The sequence below is a fragment of the Theropithecus gelada genome, chromosome 17 (assembly GCF_003255815.1).
Source record: "Theropithecus gelada isolate Dixy chromosome 17, Tgel_1.0, whole genome shotgun sequence".
Lineage (NCBI taxonomy): Eukaryota > Metazoa > Chordata > Mammalia > Primates > Cercopithecidae > Theropithecus > Theropithecus gelada.
Window position 1 is genome coordinate 92,827,226 of NC_037685.1, and position 18,262 is coordinate 92,845,487.

The 18,262-nt window shown below is 43.1% G+C and overlaps 1 protein-coding gene across 3 annotated transcripts in view; it reads left to right on the top strand.

Moving 5' to 3' along the window:
- Positions 1–14,631, top strand: part of THSD1 (thrombospondin type 1 domain containing 1) — a 29,693-nt gene extending 15,062 nt beyond the window's left edge. For 2 of the 3 annotated variants that reach the window (XM_025364243.1, XM_025364244.1), the window contains exons 4-5: positions 5,236–5,394; positions 13,015–14,631. In XM_025364243.1, coding sequence (XP_025220028.1) covers positions 5,236–5,394; positions 13,015–14,393 — 1,538 coding nt within the window. In that variant the 3' untranslated portion in view covers positions 14,394–14,631. The remainder of the gene's footprint in view (positions 1–5,235; positions 5,395–13,014) is intronic. The other variant, XM_025364245.1, reaches the window with a different exon arrangement.
- Positions 14,632–18,262: the final 3,631 nt, after the last annotated feature.

Below are 18,262 nucleotides of genomic sequence, written 5' to 3' on the forward strand. Positions count from 1 at the left end.
TCAGGAGTTTGAGACCAGCCCGGGCAACATAGCAAAAACCCATCTCTACAAAAAATGCAAAAATTAGCCAGGGATAGTGCCATGCACCTGTAGTACCAGCTACTCAGGAGGCTGAGGTAGGAGGATCACCTGAGCCAGGGGAAGTCGAGACTTCAGTAAGCCATGATCACACCACTGCACTCCAGCGTTGGCAGCAGTGAGACATTGTCTCAAAAAAAAAAAAAAAAAAAAAAAAAAAGAATTATTCTAAGTCCCCATCCAACCCCAAGATCTCTCAGATCCTGCCAACACTAGGCAGCAAAACACACTCTGCATAAAACACTCTCTTCATCCTTTATGGACAAAAACTTCTAATGCAGCCAAAGGTATACAAAGCACTACAAAACATAAAACGTGTAGAGCAGATGCATTCTCAGGTGAGCCAAGTGGTGCAATCTTTGGAGTGAGTAATGGAATATGAGTTCCATTTTATATGTGTGTGTATATATATATAATTTTTTAATCAAAAAATACACTTTTTAAATCAAAACTGATTTTTTTTCTGATCCTCACTAGTGGAATTTTTATTTTTAGTTTGACAAATGACTTTATGTACTTAAATAAATTATATAAAGTAAAAGAGTTCAGAAGGAATAACAAAAGATTCTTAGCATGTGTAATTCTACCTTTTGTGGTCTTAAATATGAGCATGGAGAAGGATAAACTACATATTGATTTAATTTTCAATTTAGAATTTACAGTAGTAGGATTTCCAGTAGATTTTCCCAAAATAAATCACAATACTATAACTCAGAGAGACTTTAATAGGAGATTCTCAAAGCTTTTCAAGCAAGGGGGCCTAGTATGGGAACAGCTCTGAAGCCTTGAAGACAAAGCCAGCTCGTTGTTATGCTGTATGAGGAGCTCCAGTGTGATCTTGGAGGCACAGAACCAACATTATGTTCACTTGGACCTCTAGATGGAACATAATTAGCACACCTCAGTTGATGTTGGTCCAGGATACTGGTTTGTAACCCTCCCACTCTTGTGAAAATCCTTTTAATTACTCTAAAGAACTCATATTCCATTACTCACTCCAGATTGCACCACTTGGCTCACCTGAGAATGCATCTGCTCTACATGTTTTATGTTTTGTAGTGCTTTGTATACCTTTGACTGCATTAGAAGTTTCTGTCCATGAAGGATGAAGAGAGTGTTTTATGCAGAGTGTGTTTTGGTGCCTAGTGTTGGCAGGATCTGATAGAACTTGGGGTTGGATGGGTACTGATAGACAGGGGACTTGGAATAATTCTTTATTTTTTTATTTTATTTTATTTTTTTGAGACAATGTCTCACTCTGCTGCCAAGGCTGGAGTGCAGTGGTGTGATCATGGCTTACTGAAGCCTCGGCTTCCCCAGCTCAGGTGATCCTCCTACCTCAGTCTCTCGAGTAGCTGGTACTATAGGTGCATGGCACTATCCCTGGCTAATTTTTGCATTTTTTGTAGAGATGGGTTTTTGCTGTGTTGCCCAGGCTGGTCTCAAACTCCTGAGCTCAAGTGATCCACCTGCCTTGGCCTCCCAGAGTGCTGGGATTTACAGGAGTGTGCCACCATGCCTGCCAGAGTAATTATTTATAGGGAAATTACTCATTTATTCTGTCTGGCAGTGATTGCATATCTGCTTGGATGAGAAATTCACATGTATCAATCAATAATGGCTGGGAGGGTTTTGTGTGTATTTTGAAGCTCCGGTGTTAGGTACATCCTCGTTTGGGATTGAGGTTCCTTGCTGAACTGACCCTTTTATCACTATATAATGTTGCTCTTTATCCCCGGTAATATCCCTGGTTCTGCAATCTATTTTGTTTGATATTAATGTAGTTACTCTAGTTTTCTTTTGATTAATGTTCATAAGGCATATCTTCCGTCTTTTTACTTTTAACATATATATGTCTTTATATGTAAAGTGGACTTTTAAAAAAAAGTTGGATCATGCTTTTTTTATCTAATCTGACAATCTATGTCTTTTAACTTAGTGTTTAGTTTTATCATTATATGGTTGGATTAAGATCTACTATTTTGCTGGATTTATATTTGTTACATCCATTCTGTTTTTTCCTCTTTTTTTTTCTGCCTTACTTTAGGTTAATTGAATATTTTAATGGTTTAACTACACTATTGGTTTATTGTTTATACCTTAAAAATGTATTTAGTGGGCTGGGCGCCATGGCTCACACCTGTAATCCCAGCACTTTGGGAGGCCGAGGCAGGCAGATCACTTGAGATCAGGAGTTCAAGCCCAACCTGGCCAACATGGTGAAACCCTGTCTCTACTAAAAATACAAAAAACTTAGCTGGGCATCGTGATGCACACCTGTAATCCCAGCTACTTGGGAGGCTGAGGCATGAGAATCTCTTGAACCTGGGAGACGGAGGTTGCAGTGAGCTGAGATCACGCCATTGCACTCCAGCCTGGGCAACAAAGCAAGACTCTGTCTCAAAAAAAAAAAATTGTATTTAGTGGTTGTCCTAGAGTTTATAATATATATCTTTACTCTCAGTCTACCTCCAGGTATTATATTGCTTCACATGTAGTATAAGGACTTTTTAACAATACACTCCCAATTCACTCCTCCCATTCTTTGTGTGATCATTGCCATAATTTTACTTTACATATACTATTAAACACTTAATATAGCCAGGCATGGTGGCTCATGCCTGTAATCCCAGCACTTTGGGAGGCCGAGGTGGGCAGATCACCTGAGGTCGGGAGTTCAAGACCAGCCTGACGAACATGGAGAAACCCCGTTTCTACTGAAAATACCAAAAATTAGCTGGATGAGTGGCGCATGCCTGTAATTCCAGCTACTCGGGAGGCTGAGGTAGGAGAATTGCTTGAACCTCGGGGGTGGAGGTTGCAGTGAGCCAAGATCGTACCATTACACTTCAGCTTGGGCAACAAGAGTGAAACTGTCTCAAAAACAAAAACAAAAAAACAAACAATACATTGCCACTATTTTGTTTTAGGCTATCAATGATATTTTAGAGCATTTAAAAGTGAGAAAAATGATTTTTACCTTTATATATACCATTACCAGCACTCTTCATTTCTTTATATAAATGCAGATTTTTGTCTGTTAATATTTTCTTTCTGCCCAAAGGATTTCTTTGAACATTTCTTGTATGGAAGGACTGCTGGTAATATGTGATCTCCATTTTTTTTTCTGGAAAAGTCTTTCTCCTTTATTTTTGAAATATATATACATATAATATACATATATATGTATTTTTTTACTGGGGTGGTAGTTTTTTCTTTCAGTACTTTAGAGATGACATTCTATTATCTTCTGGCTTGGATAATTTTGTCAAGAAGTCAGCTATAATTCTTATTGTCATTCTTCTCTGGTGGTGTATTCTCCTACCCTTCAGCCACAGCCTTCAAACTTTTTGGTTTGGTTTTGGTTTTCAGCAGTTTGGGTACAGTATTGCTTTTTGTATTTATCCTGCTTGGTGTTTTCTGAGCATCTTGGATATGTGGTTTCGGGTCTTTCATTAACTTTGGAGAGTTCTTGGACGTATTTATCGTGTCCTATCTTCTCCTGCTGGTATTCCAATTACATGTATGGGACTTAGGTCTTCTGTTGTTTTATTTACTCTTTTTTTCCTCTTTGTGTTTTTTAGTTTGGGACATTTCTATTTACCTGTATTCACATTTACTGTTTCTTTCCTCAGCTGTGTGTCAAGTCTATTGATGAGCCTTCTTCATCTGTGTTACCATATTTTAAAATTCTAATATTTCCATTTGACTTTTTAGTTTCCAACAGTCTGATGAAATTTTCCATCTGTTTATGCATCTTGTTCAACTTTTCCACTAAAGTATTTGGCATATTTATCATAACTACTTTAAATTATCTCTCTGAGAGTTTTAATATCTGGGTCAGATCTGAGTCTGGTTATCTTGATTACTTTGTCTCTTAATAGTTTTACGTTTTTTTTTCCTTGCTTTTTGTGCCTAATAATTTTGAGTTGAAAGTTGGACACCTTATTTGAAAAACTATAGACATGGAAGTATTTATGCCTGGAAATGATCATACCTCTGTTTCTGCTAGGCCTTTAGTTTGGTATTGGGTTAATAAAGAATTGAATTATGGGTTTTTACCATTGTTATGGCTACCCTCAGTGCTTACCACATTTGAAATTCTTCTAGTGTTATTTTGTGTTTAGGGAAGGCATTGCATGACTATAGGGGTTTTCTCCATGCTTCTGTCCCACCCTCAGCTTTAGGTGTGAACCTGCACATCAGAGAGGCTTTCTTCTTTTGCTATGCCTCTTCCCCAGAAGTCGACTGTTGTTACTTGATTCTTGGCACTTGCTAGCCTGGAGTAGAGGGAGGGCATTCCCTTGTACTAGTTCAGCCTCAGTCGTAGGCAAGTGCTGTGTTCCTAAGTTTCAGGAATGGGACCTTCTTGATGATCCCGCCCCTCCCCAGTAGTAGAAGATCTCTAATAGTGTGGGTCCACGATAGTTTTGGCTCTTCCCCAAGGGTGAAGGAGTTTCTTTTTCCATTCTCTAGAAGCAGTTGATATCAACTGGTACTCTTAGGATAATAGGGTTTGAGGCCTTTCCCCAAGTGGTTGAAGCTTTTATTCAGTAGAGGAAATGGAGAGAGGACAGGTGAGGCTCTGTGTCTTTTCCACAGTGCTTCCCCTTCCCTCCTTGGGCCTCCACCACGAGGGAGGCTTTGTCTGGTCTTGCACCTGCCCCAGTGCTTCCTGTATTTGATGAGATCCATGGAGAAGAGTCTGCAAGTGGGTATAAATTCTGCTTGTGTATGTGAGTCATAGGGGTTCTATATTCTGTGCTAGCCCACTAGGCTTTTGGCAGTTCATTACATTTTTAGGTGAACTTTTCTCACCACCTTGTATGCAGCCTGGTGTCTGCCCCTGGTAAACAAGAGTTGCATCTCATTTTTCCTTGGAGGATCCTATCTTTCCTTATATTGCAGGATAGTTAAGTAGTCCTGCAACCTCAGCTCTTTTTTGGGTTCTGGAAAGGTTACGACTTTATAAATTATACAGCTTTTCTTTGTTTTAAAGTTAGGAGCAACACTTTTCAGCTTTCTTCATCTCTGGGAACACTTCAACTTACAGACTTTTCAAGACCTGAGATTTGAGTTTTGCTGTTTCATTTGGGTGCAGTTAAATACTGATTCTCAAATGAACTAGCATTAAAAGCATAACTTATATCCTTGCAGAAACTTGGGGAGTGTGGCAGCCGTGGAGCCAGTGTAGTGCCACATGTGGGGATGGTGTCAGAGAGCGTCGCCGAGTGTGTCTCACTTCCTTCCCCTCCAGACCTGGCTGCCCTGGAATGTCCTTGGAGACCTCCCTGTGTTCCCTGGAGGAGTGTGCTGGTAGGTATTCTTGCTTCCTTCAGGAGTCTCTCCTCAGAGCCTTCATCAGAAGGAATATTGAATCCAGGGCTGCCTGAGAGTTACCAGTCTGAGATCAGGAGTAGACTCATTAATGCTCTGTGATTGCTGTTGGTTGTACTAACGCTGTATTTGTTAGTGTATCTAAGACTGGGAATAGCTAGGAGAGTAGCTTACCAGTGAGATAATGGGATTTACCACTGTAGAAGATAAGGAAATGATAAGGAAATATTAAGTATTCAGACATATTAAATAATTTCTAAAAATGCAAACAATGGGGAAGGGATCATTTCTTCATAAGATTTTTGTTTTTTTCTCCCTCTGTTTCTCTCCACCAAAACTGTGGAAAAACAGTTTTCCTTTTCTCCCTATCAACCCAGAAAAGCCAGGGGACCACATAGACCATTATTTGTCAAAATGGGGCAAGACTCCCCGTCCTATCCCCTGAGTGGCCTAAGTTATTCCTTACTGCCCCTACCCAGAGGGACTTTTTTATTTTATTTTATTTTTTTGAGATGGAGTCTCGCTTTGTTACTCAGGCTGGAGTGCAGTGGTGCGATCTCTGCTCACTGCAAGCTCTGCCTCCTGGGTTCACGCCATTCTCCTGCCTCAGCCTCCCAAGTAGCTGGGACTACAGGTGTCCACCACCATGCCTGGCTAATTTTTTGTATGTTTAGTAGAGACGGGGTTTCACCATGTTAGCCAGGGCGGTCTTGGTCTCCTGACCTCGTGATCTGCCCACCTCTGCCTCCCAAAGTGCTGGCTGGGATTACAGGTGTGAGCCACCGTGCCCAGCCCCAGAGGGACATTTCTTCCTGCTGTCATCTGGGGACTGGCCTTTCCTGCATCTTCTGAGTGTCTTCAAGGTACATACTAGTAGCTGGTCATTGAGTGTTTGATGTAAATAGCCTATAGATATGTTGCTCATGTGGCTTTAGGTTTGCCCCAACTTATGGAGCTAAATCCTTTTCATTTACCACGAGTTACACACTGAATAGTCCTTGCTTTTTCCACACACCATCCCGCCCCCTGACAGACAATCCACATTTAGTTGGCCAGCCTCTGCTCTGCTCCGCTCCTGACTCTTAGATAAAGTCCTTGGCACAAGGACTTTATCTTGTCCTTCTTGTACTCTCCAATTCCAGGTTAAAAGACCATATTAGTTCCTTGTTTCTTTGGGATATGGAGGAGTTATGTGCTTTTCTGTGTTTGGATCTCAGAGTACCTTTTAGCCCAAACCACAGGCACCTGGCAACATGTCAGCCAGCGTCCCCACCTGTGGCCTTAGAAAATCCTTCTTGCTGTATCATTTTTCCAGCCAGTATCATAGGCCTTGTTCCCTTCATTCCAGCATTTTTAGGACATTTTTCTTTCTCCTAATTTTTTTTTTTTTCTTATTGTAGCTTCCTCTTCTCCTAGCCCTCCATCTGCCTGTCTTTCATGGGCCCCACCCTGAATCCATTATTTCTTCAGTGATAAACTGTTTTCTAAGGCTCTCTTCTCTATCTGCTCTTTTCTTTATAAGTTTTCTTCACTTTCCACAGCACCTTCCTGGTGTATAACTTCCCTCAAATACACCTTATCCTCTCAATTCTGGGATGGGGTCATGTGTTCAGACATTTCATATCTGAGTTCCATAACACTCAGATGAATTTAAACTCAGTGGCCACTGGTGACTACTATTCTTTTATATGTGACAATATTTATTTATTGTTATTACCATTAATTCGTTATGTGACAACACTTAAAATACATTATCTCACTTAAGGCTCACAGTAATTCCACAAAGTAGGTATCATTATGCTGGGCTCAGATCTCTTGAGAGCTTACTGTCTGCCAGGCATTTTTCTAAGGACCTTGCACACATAACATAGGCATATTCTTATCTCCACAGTGCAGATGAGGACCCTGTGGGATAGAAAGGATGGGTGGCCTGTCCAAGATCATTAAGCTAGAAAGTGGGGGCATTGAATTTGACTCCTTGCTAAGCTACCTATCTTGAATACCTTGCCTTTATATACAGGCCAATCTGGCTTTCTAAAAGAAGCATCAACAATCTGGAATTAACAATCATTTTTCCAAAATGTGATGTGATATTATGTCATATTCTGGCATCTTAATTCTTTTTTTTTTTTTTTCAGACGGAGTTTCGCTCTTGTTGCCCAGGCTGGGGTGCAGTGGCGCGATCTTGGCTTACCACAACCTCTGCCTCCCGGGTTCAAGCGATTCTCCCGCCTCAGCCTCTGGCATGTGCCACCACACCCGGTTAATTTTTGTATTTTCAGTAGAGATGGGGTTTCTCCATGTTGGTCAGGCTGGTCTTGAACTCCCGACCTCAGGTGATCCACCTGCCTCGGCCTCCCAAAGTGCTGAGATTACAGGTGTGAGCCACTACGCCCAGCCAGCATCTTAATTCTTTAATACTGAATAGGAACTGGAAATTTGTGCATTATAAGTTAGCAAGAAGGCTAAGTCCTATAGACTCGCCTGCTCTACTGTAAGTGGTCCTCAGATATTGCTTACGTGGATAAAAATGATCATGTCTTCCAAGTGTTCTCTTTGTCCTAGTCAACCTATTTTCAATCTTTGGAAATGTAAAGATCCATTCACAGGCTGCATAGCATCAACACATCTCCTTTACTTCAGGTGAAAGAGGAAAAACTAGAGATAGAGATGGGCAAGGCCAGCAGCTTTTGGGCTTTTCTCCAGCTGTGATTTTAAAGGAAGCCACCCAGAGTAAAAAGATAACAGAGTCGAGTGAAGAGGTTCATGGTGTGTAATAGCAATGCTGCTACCCACTGTCATGAGCAGCCACTGCAGGTGAAGGAAGTGATATATCAGGGAAAAAGTCTTTCATCATTCAACTGTTTTCACTTGTTTAGGAGTTCAGAAGTTGGTTTGGCTTTAGAAGAATGTTCTTATGCCAAGGTCTGAATGTAGTTCTACATTATATGATCTATCTTGTTCAACAAGAGAGTAGCATAATTAAATTACTGTTGCACCGATGTTCCATCTGGTGGAATACTGATCATTTTACTATTGCCTTTTTAATAATGAAGGAATGAATCAATCAGTTAAACCAGTGTTTATTGAGCACTATGCAAGTTACTGTGACTGTGGTTGGGAATGTATTGATAAGACTGTCTTGAAGGGGCTTATAGTAGCTCAAAAGGCACATAAACAGGCTTAATACTCAGTACAATATTAAGGGCCTGCAATGAAAAATGTACCCATAGCTTGCTATAGAAGCTTTCAGTAGTGATAATCCAAGCCCAAAACATCTCCAGTCTTGGAGGAGGTGATCCTTTTTTTTTTTAAAAGCAGAGTCTTGCTCTGTTGCCCAGGCTGGAGTGCAGTGGCATGATCTCAACTCACTGCAACCTCTGCCTCCTGGGTTCAAGGGATTCTACTGCCTCTGCCTCCCAAGTAGCTGGGACTACAGGTGCACACCACCACAACTGGCTAATTTTTTGTATTTTTAGTAGAGATGAGGCTTCACCATGTTGGCCAGGCTGGTCTCGAACTCCTGGCCTCAAGTGATCCACCCACTTCGGCCTCCTTAAGTGCTGGGATTACAGGCATAAGCCACCACACCCAACCAAGGAGGTGATATTTGAGCTGAAGTTTGGAAGCTGAGGTGTCCCCCAGGTGAAGGAGGTGAAAATGGGAGTTTTAGCAAAGGGAGCAATGAATGAAGGCATGGAAGATGGCACATTAAGAGACCTGGAAAACTGAAAGTAGTTTAGTGTGGCTGGATGATAGTGTGCCAGGAAGGGGTGGGAGACATGAGGCCAGCCAAGCAAACAGGATTCATATCCTGAGGGGCCTTGAAGGTTGGGACCTGTGTTTTCATGGTATCTCTATCTGGCTGTAGCAAGGAGTATAAATCAGAAGGTTAGGCATGGCAGCAGATGTACCTGTTAAGAAAAAATTTTCAGGAACCTATTTGCAAAATGAAGTGGCAGCAATGGTGATGGAGGGAGAGGAGAATTCAGACTCTGTATGTGGCAAATGATGGAGAGGGAGCATGAAGGATAAAACCCAGGATTTTAGTACTGGCAACTGTGTGAACTGTGATTCCATTCCTTTAAGATCAGATATATCAGAGGAAGCACAAGTTGTAGGGGAAGATGGTGAGTCTTGGGCATATTGAGATGGAGGTGGTGGGACAGCCAATGGAGACAGTAGAGCTAGTGGAGTCAGGAATGGACTGTAGCTCTCCTTGGGTCTAAAATTCATGCTCTTCTCTCTAAATTACATAGTGAATGTTCTCATTGAAACCAAAAGGGAGAGAGAGAGAGTTGCAAGAGCTATATAACAGTAGCCAATGCTGCAGAACGAACTCCTTTGAATTTGACTATTGGGAGGTCATTCATAACCTTGGTGGGAGCTGTTTAATTGGAATCTTGGGGATAGGTTGCAGGAGACAGAGGTGATGTAAGAGCAGTAAGCAAATGCGGACCCCTCTTTTCAGTAAGCATGGCTGAGAAGACAAGGAAACAAGATATGTCTGAGAGTGTGAGAAGGTTGGAGAAGGGTCTTTTGAAAGTGCAAAGAGCTTGAGTATGTTTGTGTGCTAAGGAAGTGGAGCTACATAGAAGAGCAGCTGGAGATAATTGCTGCAGAGGGATGATGCCCCTGGATGAAGGAGGCCTAGAGAGCATTTGCTTGTGGCCTCACCTTTTATAGGAGGACAGTTCTCCCACTGATTATGTGGAAAAAAGGTAAATAGAGGTGTGGCTGCTAGTAAGTTTATGGGGCAGAGGAGGATCACAGAAGAAGCTGGGCATGTACTTGCCTGATGGCTTCTATATTGTGTGTGTGTGACCTATTAAGAGTGTTAAGGAAGTGGATTGGATAGGGGGCTTAAGGAAGTGGTGACATTGGAAGCAGGTGTTGTAGGGGACCTATGGAAGGACCCATGGGCAGCTGAGGTTGGGTGCTGTGACTATGTGGGGGCACTGACCTACATGGTTGTGTTATTTTCTCCACCAGTGCAGCAGCTAGGAATTCATGTGTCTGAGATTCACATGTCTAGGGTCAGACTTCTGCTGTAGAGCAGTATTAGAGGTCAAGAGAGTTGAGGTTGTTGGAAGGAAAATGGTTTCAGTAATGGATCATGGTTGTAATTTGGTTAGGGGGAAAAGTGAGGTTAGGAAGTGTCTGGCAGATGGGAGAAAATGGAGGGCTGGAGAATCAGAAGTCTTAATGTAGTAATAGTGAGTGAGAGTAGTGAACACAGCTAGAGAGTGGGTTGAGCAGTTTAAGATTTTAGAAGAGGAGCCGACGGTGGGAAGTTACTATATGTTGGATGGACCTGAAGTCACCTGGATGGTCCTAGCTCTGGCATAGTGAGGGAGACTGGGACCCAGGTGCTAGAGTGACTGATGGCTAGCAGGAGGTTGGAAGATGATGGTGTTGAGAGAGGAGTAGAATGGTGGTTGGCAAGGATGGCATGGGCATCAAAGGAATGGAAGTTTTCTATGGAGGTAAAAGAGCACAGGTTGGAAACAGCAATAGGAATGAGCTTGGGGAGCACACTCCGCTTCTGGCCCTGTTTACTTATAAAGTATGTGTAATCCCAGCACTTTGGGAGGCTGAGGTCGGCGGATCATGAGGTTAGCAGATCGAGACCTTCCTGGCTAACATGGTGAAACTCCATCTCTACTAAAAACACAAAAAAATTAGCCGGCCGTGGTGGCAGGTGCCTATATTCCCAGCTACTCTGGAGGCTGAGGCAGGAGAATGGCGTGAACCTGGGAGGCGGAGCTTGCAGTGAGCCAAGATCGCACCACTGCACTCCAGCCTGGGTGGCAGAGCGAGACTCCATCTCAAAAAAGAAAAAAAAAGAAAGAAAGAAAGAAAGTATGTGTGACAGCTTCCACTGAGAGGGTTGGGGGAAACCATGCCCTGCAGGGTAGCCTGGTTTCAGTTGGGACAAGAAGGTGAAGGCGGTGTTTTGTGGAGCAGTTAGGGATGTTGAGGAATTTGTAATCAGCTGTCCCTTAGGGGACAGTACAAAGAGTGGGCAGTGGGAGGACGGGTGGAGAAGATGAAGCACAGAGCTGGTGGTGGTGATACAACCATGGGGAAAAAAGCCATAGGACCGGTGACCAAAGGGGAGAGAGTGGGGAGGTCTGATGGCATTAGCTGGTCTCAGGTTTCCAGGTGTTTCAGTGGCAGCACAGGTGGAGGCTCCAGATGGTGCCTGCATTTTGATGAAACATTTTGATGACTGTGGGACAAACCAGTTTGAGCAGAGAAAAAGAAGAAAAGTATCCCTCACAATGGAAGGTAGGAAGGGGAGTGGATAGTTGAAAATAGAAGAGTGAGAATGCAGAGGATTTAACACTTAGGAAAGACAAGTTTCTGGATAATAGAAGGGGGAAATGAGTTGTATTATATATTGCCAAGTCTTACTTTCATCAGTTAATTTCCCTTAAGATGTGCATATGTAGGTACCTAAATGTGGCCTACCTAAATCATTTTGCATTTCACATTTTATACTTGGTATTTTCTGATGTGCCTCTCAGAGGTACATTTAACAATAGGTACCACATTTACATTATCCTAAGTGAACACTGATTTTTACCTTGAAAATTTCTGGTCACGTGTGGTGGCTCACGCCTGTAATCCCAGCACTTTGGGAGGCCGAAGCGGGTGGATCATGAGGTCTGGAGTTCGAGACCATCCTGGTCAACATGGTGAAACCCTGTCTCTACTAAAAACAAAAACATGAGCTGGGCGTGGTGGCACGCACCTGTAGTTCCAGCTACTTGGGAGGTTTGAGGCAGGAGAGGCAGGCTGAGGGAGGCTTGAACCGCAGAGGTGGAGGTTGTTTCAGTGAGCCAAGATCACGCCACTGCACTCCATCCTGGGCGACAGAGCGAGACTCCGTCTCACAAAAAAAAAAAAGAAAAAAAAAAGAAAATTTCTACATGCTACTTCTGTGTGGAAACTTGGAGGCCAATTCCAGCAGGAGCTGGTGAGCATGGGAGTCACCTTGATTATGGCTTACCAGGTCACCTTGCTTCGGTCACTCTCTGTTTTTGCAGTGTTTCCCCTTTGGTGATCTTGTTTGGCTTCAGCTGCTGGCAGAAATCCATATGGAAGACCAGAAATCCCAGTCCTTGTTTATTTTCTGTCATTCCTTAACTGCTAGATAATTAGAGTGAGTGACTCAGAGATCTTAAAACCGTGCAGAGCAAACAATACTAGAAATACGTATTTGGGCCGAGCGCAGTGGCTCACACCTGTAATCCCAGCACTTTGGGAGGCCAAGACAGGTGGATCACAAGTCAGGAGTTCAAGACCAGCCTGACCAATATGGTGAAACCCCAGCTCTACTAAAAATACAAAAAAATTAGCCGGGCTTGGTGGCGCGTGCCTGTAATCCCAGCTACTTGGGAGGCTGAGGCAGGAGAATTGTTTGAGCCTGAGAAGCGGAGGTTGCAATGAGCCGAGATCACACCACTGCACTCCAGCTTGGGCAATAGAGCAAGACTCTGTCTCAAAAAAAAAAAAAAGAAAAAGAAAAAGTAAAAATACATCTGTTCCTTTGTGGTTTTTTTTTGTTGTTGTTGTTGTTGGTCTGTTTTGCAGCTTTCCAGCCATCCAGCCCATCTCCTCTTCAGCCCCAGGGTCCAGTGAAGTCCAACAACATCGTGACTGTCACTGGTATATCCTTGTGCTTGTTCATCATCATTGCCACCGTGCTCATCACTCTGTGGAGGAGGTTCGGCCGCCCCCCCAAGTGCAGCACCCCTGCTCGACACAACTCCATCCACTCCCCCGGCTTCCGGAAGAACTCGGACGAGGAGAATATCTGTGAGCTGAGCGAGCAGCGTGGGAGCTTCTCAGATGGGGGAGACGGGCCCACGGGGAGTCCAGGGGACACGGGCATCCCTCTGACCTACAGACGGAGCGGGCCAGTGCCTCCCGAGGATGATGTCTCTGGCAGCGAGAGCTTCCAGTCCAATGCCCAGAAGATAATCCCACCTCTGTTCAGCTACCGCCTTGCCCAGCAGCAATTAAAGGAGATGAAAAAGAAAGGTCTGACGGAAACCACCAAAGTGTATCACGTGTCTCAGAGTCCCCTGACAGACACCGCCATTGATGCGGCTGCCAGCCCTCCCTTAGATTTGGAAAGCCCGGAAGAAGCTGCAGCAAACAAGTTCCGGATCAAATCCCCATTTCCGGAGCAGCCTGCCGTCAGCGCCGGGGAAAGGCCTCCCTCCAGACTGGATTTAAGTGTGACTCAGGCCAGTTGTGCCATAAGCCCCAGCCAGACTCTGATTCGCAAGTCACAGGCAAGGCACGTGGGCAGCAGAGGGGGCCCATCCGAGAGGAGCCATGCCAGGAACGCCCATTTCAGGAGAACAGCGAGTTTCCATGAAGCCAGGCAGGCCCGGCCGTTCCGAGAGAGGAGCATGTCCACTCTGACTCCACGGCAGGCCCCCGCCTACAGCTCTAGGACGCGGACCGGGGAGCAGGCAGAGGACAGACTTAGGCCTCAGAGTCGAGGCGCCCACCTGTTTCCTGAAAAACTGGAGCATTTCCAGGGGGCAAGTGGAACCTGTGGTCCATTAAACCCTCTCCCTAAATCCTACACTTTGGGGCAGCCCTTAAGGAAACCAGACCTTGGGGATCGCCAGGCAGGATTAGTGGCAGGAATTGAGAGAACAGAGCCCCACAGAGCTCGTAGGGGACCGTCCCCCAGTCACAAGAGTGTCTCAAGGAAGCAGTCTTCTCCCACATCCCCCAAAGATAGCTACCAGAGGATCAGTCCTCTGAGCCCTTCTCAGTGTAGGAAAGACAAGTGTCAAAGCTTCCCCACTCACCCTGAGTTTGCCTTCTATGACAATACATCATTTGGCCTCACTGAGGCTGAGCAGAGGATGCTGGACCTCCCAGGATATTTTGGGTCAAATGAAGAGGACGAAACCACAAGTACACTTAGCATGGAGAAGCTGGTGATCTAGACTGAGAATCAGCCTGAGCTTTACACAGCTGGGGGCTGCTACTCGTGTTTTGTAGACTTTTGTGTAACTATTTGTACCATAGGACAGAATGTGAGGAGGAAGTAACACACACAGAGGAGAATGTGTGTGTATGCATGTGTTTGAATTCACAAGAAAGAAATTATTTATCTTGAGCTTTTTCCTTTGTTATTCAATTTCTATGGATTAATTACTAATAATCATAATAAAATATAAACAATTTTATTTTGGGGGGGGGGCTTGGTCTGTCATGTGGCTATGAAGGATAAGATGTGACTTTTGAGTAGAACATGGTCTGAACATTGCATTGGCAGTTTCCATCCTGAAGCAGAAATTTGGAACCTCAGCTAAAAAGGGGTGGAGCAAAGTTAACTTGGTGTCATAACTCTGAATTGCAATTTATTAAGTTATAAATACATTAAGAATTTGACTCCTACAATGGTAGCATCAAACAGGTTTCATATTTGTCTGATTAAGTTAGTTACGACCATTAGACTGCAGAGCTACTTAGAAATGGTGATACCACAGATATTCAAGAAGAACTTTCAGATTAGAGTCTAGGTGACTTCACAAAATTATATGAATCAATTCTGCTTTAAAGAGATAACGTAAGAAGCTGGTGGTTCAGGTAGTGAGTCAAATGAAGACCTATCTGTTCTGAGCAAATAAATAGTAAACATTTTGGAAAGGAAAGTATTGTCTTCTGAGGAAATGGGCAGTAGGTACTGACCATGCCACTACCTGGGAACAGGATGGTGATTACGTGTTCCTGGACCAAACTGGCAGCAGAGACCTCAGCAGGGGAAGTGGTGCATGTATGTTGTTCTTAAACTTAACTTTATCATGTTCAGAAAATGCATTAATTAACTTTAGGTATATATAAAGCAGGTAGAACAGTTTACAATTTTTTACAGTTTTTACAGTTTACAATTTTTTACAGTTTAAGTTTTTTTTTGTTTTTTTTTTTTGAGATGGAGTCTTGCTCTGTTGCCCAGGCTGGAGTGCAGTGGCACGATCTCAGCCCACTGCAACCTCCACCTCCTGGATTCAAGTGATTCTTCTGCCTCAGCCTCCCGAGTAGCTGGGACTACAGGTGTGTACCAACAGGCCTGGCTAATTTTTGTATTTTTAGTAGATATGGGGTTTCACCATATTGTCCAGGCTGGTCTGGAACTCCTGACCTCGTGATCTGCCCGCCTCGGCCTCCCAAAGTGCTGGGATTACAGGCGTAAGCCACCACGCCCAGTCAAGCTTTTTAAATGAGAATAATGAGTTAAAGAAGGAAATAGGCCTTTTTAGACATTTAGAATCCCTTTTGCTTGTGTTTTCAATCTACTACACTTTACAAACAATACTTTTTTTTTTTTTTTTTTTTTTTTGAGACGTAGTCTAGCTCTGTCGCCCAGGTGACCTCAAATGATTTGCCTGCCTTGGCCTCCCAAAGTACTGGGGTTACAGGCATTAGCCACAACGCCCAGTCTACAAGTCTTCTCTAAAAGCAGAAACATCAGGAGAAAGCTGGCCCTTTTTGTTTGTAAGAGGGTTTGAAGAGACACCTCTCTTAGCTTTTCCCAATGGAAAGAAGCTTTCTACTGTTTGATGACATGTTAGGACTGGTCTGGCAACTTGCTTTGTTTGGCAGTAACAGCCAAACAAAAGAATCTAAAGGTTTTGTTCCTTTATTAGAAGTCTGTCATTAGTTTTAGTTACCACATGGGCAGTNAAGGTTTTGTTCCTTTATTAGAAGTCTGTCATTAGTTTTAGTTACCACATGGGCAGTCTGCAATCTCATGTACTCCTTTCAACCCTTGACCCTAATGACTTATCTGTATCCCTTGAGTAGCTGCGCTTTCCTTCTTTTTCATGGTGACCTCTCTAACTGCCACACCCATCCTGCCTTTTAGATTGTTTTTTTTTCTTCCTTTTAGAGTTTATCAGGATGTCAGCCTGCCGGTGATGTTTCAGGGACCATTGGAGAGAGTGAAATTAGATGGTAAAAACATCACAAATGCAAATATTGCAATCTAAAATTTTTCTCTCGTATTTGTTGCATTGCCACTTCATTTGTGTTGTTTTAATTGAAAATCAAAATATAGCTCCTTTTGGCAATGTTTTAATATTAATTACCTTTTAGGAATAGGAGGGGTAGATTACTCAGAGCTCTCTGACAGCTGGTATTTGCTGATGCCAGGAAGAGGAAACCAGACTTTTTAATCTTCATTTTCTTTGTTTATCATGCTAGAAAGCTTTGTTTTCTTTCCAAGTTCACAGGCCTGCATGCCAACCTTTGAGGACAAAGGGTACATGCTTGCTTGTTTTTGATTTCACAGTGATGTACCCTACAGTGTCAGACAATAACATATGGGAAAGGTGGAAAGTCAAGGAAAACACTATGAACAGAAAGCTTTTCTGTTAAATTATGTTCTTCCCCATTATAATCACACATCTAAATTAATACCGCAGTGAGCTAACACCAGCATCTAACATTTTCTCTGTCAACCTAGCCCAGTTTTCTGGAGCTCTAAGAATAAAATCTTTATATATCAAAATTAAGCTAATATGATCTCTGCCTCTGAGAAAAAGGAAGATGCCTCAAGCATTGTCTTTGGTGGACATGTGGGAAACTTCATTAGAAATAATCCAATCTTAGCCGGCAATTTGGGAGGCTGAGGCGGGCAGATCACGAGGTCAGGAGATCAAGACCATCCTGGCTAACACAGTGAAACTCCATCTCTACTAAAAAAATACAAAAAATCAGCTGGGTGTGGTGGTGGGCGCCTGTAGTCCCAGCTACTTGGGAGGCTGAGGCAGAAGAATGGCATGAACCCGGGAGGTGGAACTTGCAGTGAGCCAAGATCGTGCCACTGCATTCCAGCCTGGGCGACAGAGTGAGACTCTGTTTCAAAAATATATATAATAATAATAATTTAATATTGTGTCCCTAGGTCCTGTCCCCAGTGGCTGCCATAGAGTAGGAGCTCAATAAAATTTGTTAAATAAGTGACCAGCTATTCAAAAGCTTTCCAGAAATAGAGGAACACAAACTTCTACAAGAAACAAGGCATGCTGGCATTAGATTGATCATCAGCTGCACTAAAAATGGTGGAATAATAGCTTGGAAGTTGAGGGAGAAAATGATTTTCATCTTGAGAAACTTCCACCCAGTCAAATTATGTGCAAGGGCAAAATAAAGACATTGTTACACATGCAAAGACTTAGAAAGCTTACCTGCCAGACAACTTTTCTTGAGGAGTTATTAAAGCATATACTCCATCAGTAAAACAGCAAAGTACCACGAGGAAGCCATGGGATTCAGGCAGCAGCAGATGTGACCTAGAATGTCAGTTTTGCGGGTGACTAAGCCACCAGTTCGTATCTGAGCAAGAATGGGGGATCCAGGAAACAAAGGTATTTCATGGAACATACAGTTGGAAAAACTTGAAGATATACTTCAGGCAAAGAAAATGAAAATAAGAAAAGCACCTAGAAATTTTATTTTCTGAAAGACTCTACAAGAAAATCGTAATACAAATATGAATTAAGTTTAACTGAGTCATCGATGGGCTTTGAAAAGAAAAATATTCCAAGAAAATAGAATGGGTAAGATGGCACAGATTTCTTTCAACAACAAAAAAGTACTAGGCAAAGCAACAGCAACAACAAAGTAACCATGATTTTGAGAAACTGAGCAGCACAGGGTTGAGACATTGTGATTACACGAAGGCAAATCAATCACAGCATACTACTTGGCTCTGCTGTGGACCAACATTTTCATAATGCTGCTTATTGGTTATTGTCTATTAGAACCAACTTATAGAAGACTTAGGCCAGGCGCGGTGTCTCATGCCGGT